The sequence below is a fragment of the Myotis brandtii genome, unplaced genomic scaffold, assembly GCF_000412655.1.
Source record: "Myotis brandtii unplaced genomic scaffold, ASM41265v1 scaffold337, whole genome shotgun sequence".
NCBI classification, from domain to species: Eukaryota; Metazoa; Chordata; class Mammalia; order Chiroptera; family Vespertilionidae; genus Myotis; species Myotis brandtii.
Window position 1 is genome coordinate 522555 of NW_005362996.1, and position 2721 is coordinate 525275.

At 40.3% G+C, this 2721-nt stretch overlaps 1 protein-coding gene across 1 annotated transcript in view; it reads left to right on the plus strand.

The window, feature by feature from the left end:
• PZP (pregnancy-zone protein) overlaps positions 1-2721 on the plus strand; it is a 48520-nt gene that overhangs the window by 41306 nt on the left and 4493 nt on the right. Inside the window, exons 28-30 of the mRNA XM_005871356.2 lie at positions 202-425; positions 2096-2314; positions 2486-2613. Coding sequence (XP_005871418.1) covers positions 202-425; positions 2096-2314; positions 2486-2613 — 571 coding nt within the window. The remainder of the gene's footprint in view (positions 1-201; positions 426-2095; positions 2315-2485; positions 2614-2721) is intronic.

Below are 2721 nucleotides of genomic sequence, written 5' to 3' on the forward strand. Positions count from 1 at the left end.
GATTAACAAGTATGCACTATGCTTCTTCCTCCAACAACATTCTCGGTCTTAGGCCCCAGAAGACTAAACTTGAGTTAAGCATGGAAATGACAGAGAGGACCTTACTTCATCTCTCTATTATTTTCAACTCCATATGATAGGAATATATATTCACTTATTATCTACCAATAGTTATAATTCTCTCTTTTCCTCACCCTTAAGACAACACCGTCCACTGGGAACGACCTCAAAAAACCAGGGCACCAGAAGGGTACTTTTACCAACCCCAGGCTCCCTCTGCTGAGGTGGAGATGACATCCTATGTGCTCCTTGCATACCTCACTGCCCAGCCTGCCCCAACCTCAGAGGAACTGACTTCTGCATCGCACATTGTGAAGTGGATCATAAAGCAACAGAATTCCTATGGGGGCTTCTCCTCCACCCAGGTTTGTGGTTCCCAAATAGTCTTCTCCTCCAGGTTCACTTGACAGTTGGCCAATTTGAAAACAGAACAGTTACAAAGAAAAGAGAAGGTGAATCATTAAATCTTGGAAGAATTACTTAGAAATATTTAAAAACAGTAGGAAAAAAAGGAAAAGGACCCAAGTCATTCCCCCAAACAATTTTCACTAAGCCCTGCATTATCCCATCAATTTGGCTACTTAACCATAAGCACCATTCCTCTCTAAAGCTATATTATAACATTAGCACACATCGGTCGATAGCCACACTCTAGAATAGGGTTTCTGAATAGCAAAAGTGTTGACATTTTGTTCCAGATAATTATTATTGTGAGGGGCTGTCCTGGCCATTGAAAGATGTTTAACAGCCTCCTGGTCTCTCCCCACTAGATGCCAGTAGTATTCTACTCAGTTAAGACAAGACAAAATCAACCCTGGTTGAGAATCAGTGTTAATCCTGCAAGAAATTCTCTAAGATGAACCAGAACATTGTGTGATTAAAAGGAAAGTGACCACATAGAGCTCATTTTGGTCTTCATAGAATGAATGAGAAGTTCTATTTAACCACTCCTAGGAACTCAGACTCTCTACTCCTTTCTAACTGCCCTGAGACCTGTCTTCTTACACACACACACACCTAAAATTGGTTGTTTTTAAGCTAAAGCTCTTAAATTATTTTTTTCATAGCACATTTTTGGAAATGTTTTATGGAGTGCAAAAATGATTGTGTTAACCATCCAGATAATCTGGATTTCCCCTCTTACACATCTTTCAGCATTTTGGATGTACATAATGAAACTTTTGTTTTTTAGGGATATCTATAATAATAAAAGCATAATATGCTAATTAGACCAGATGTCCTTCCTTCCGGACAAAGATGCAGAGGGCGGGGACCCAGGCAGAGGTGGCAGAAGCCCCTGGCCACAGCTGCAGCAGCAGATGGAGGCCCAGGGCCAAGGCCCTTGCAAGAATTTCATGCATTGGGCCTCTAGTTATATATATAAAACTATATATATATAACTCGTGGGCACAGACAATCATGAAGGCTGGGGCAGGGGGCGGGTGCAAGCTAGAAGGGTTCAATGGGGGAAACGGGGGACATATGTAATACTTTCAACAATAAAGATTAAAAAATAAAATTCAATAAGACAGTGACTGGGGGGTGGGGGAGACTATATAAAGGGGAAAAGAAACTTAGGAAAGTGCAACTTGTCTTATACCACACTTTTTATTCTCAGCATATTTCTGTCATTCTTCTATCTAAATTACTGTCTAGTAAATGACAATCACTTTTTTGTCTTAACTTTTTAATTTTAAACCCATTCTTTGAAATATATAAAAAAGAGAAGTATTGATGAGGAAGAGCAGGGCACAACTTCTGGGCATAGAAATAGTCCCTTAGGACAATACCAACACAAGTGAAATTAAATTGTGAATCTAATTTGCATTAATAGTCTTCTATTTCATTTGGAAAAACTGTAGCAACACTTGGATTATGCCTTAAAGGTAGAGAAAAAGAAAAAGCAATTAGCAGGTGTAGACTTTAGGGGAGGAAAGCCATCACGCCCTTGCGGTAGCTAACACAGACTTTTGAGGAAAATCCAAGCCATCAAAAACTTGCTTTTTGGGTGTGGTTTCTCCCCTATCTCTTCCAGGACACGGTGATAGCTCTCCATGCCCTGTCTAAATATGGAGCAGCCACTTTCATCAGGACTCAGAAAACTGCACAAGTGACCATTCGTGATTCAAAAACCTTTTCCACAACATTCCAAGTGGATAGCAACAACCTCCTGTTGCTACAGCAGGTCTCATTGCCAGAGCTGCCTGGGGAATACACCATAACAGTGACTGGGGAAAGATGTGTGTATCTTCAGGTGAGACTCTAGAATTATATTGGAAAAAATCAACTTGAAACTCTCCTCTGAAAAGGAAGCTCTGCTCTTTGCTTCCTGGACAAGTAAAGGGCAAATCTGGAGAAGTTAAATGATGAAAAAGTGAGGCTTCCCAGGAAAAGAAAAACTGACAGTGTCCTTGGTGTTCCACAGACATCCATGAAATATAATATCCTTCCAGAAAAGGAGGATTCCCCATTTTCTTTGGAGGTACAAACTCTGCCTCAAACTTGTGATGGACCCAAAGCCCATACCAGCTTCCAGATCTCAGTGAATGTCAGGTAAGACCTTCTGACTGAGTCAGCTAATCCTGAGTCTAAAAGGTACTTGGAACCATCAATCATTAATATATTTGGAAGCTATGCTAGTAGATAAATGTAATTTAAAAT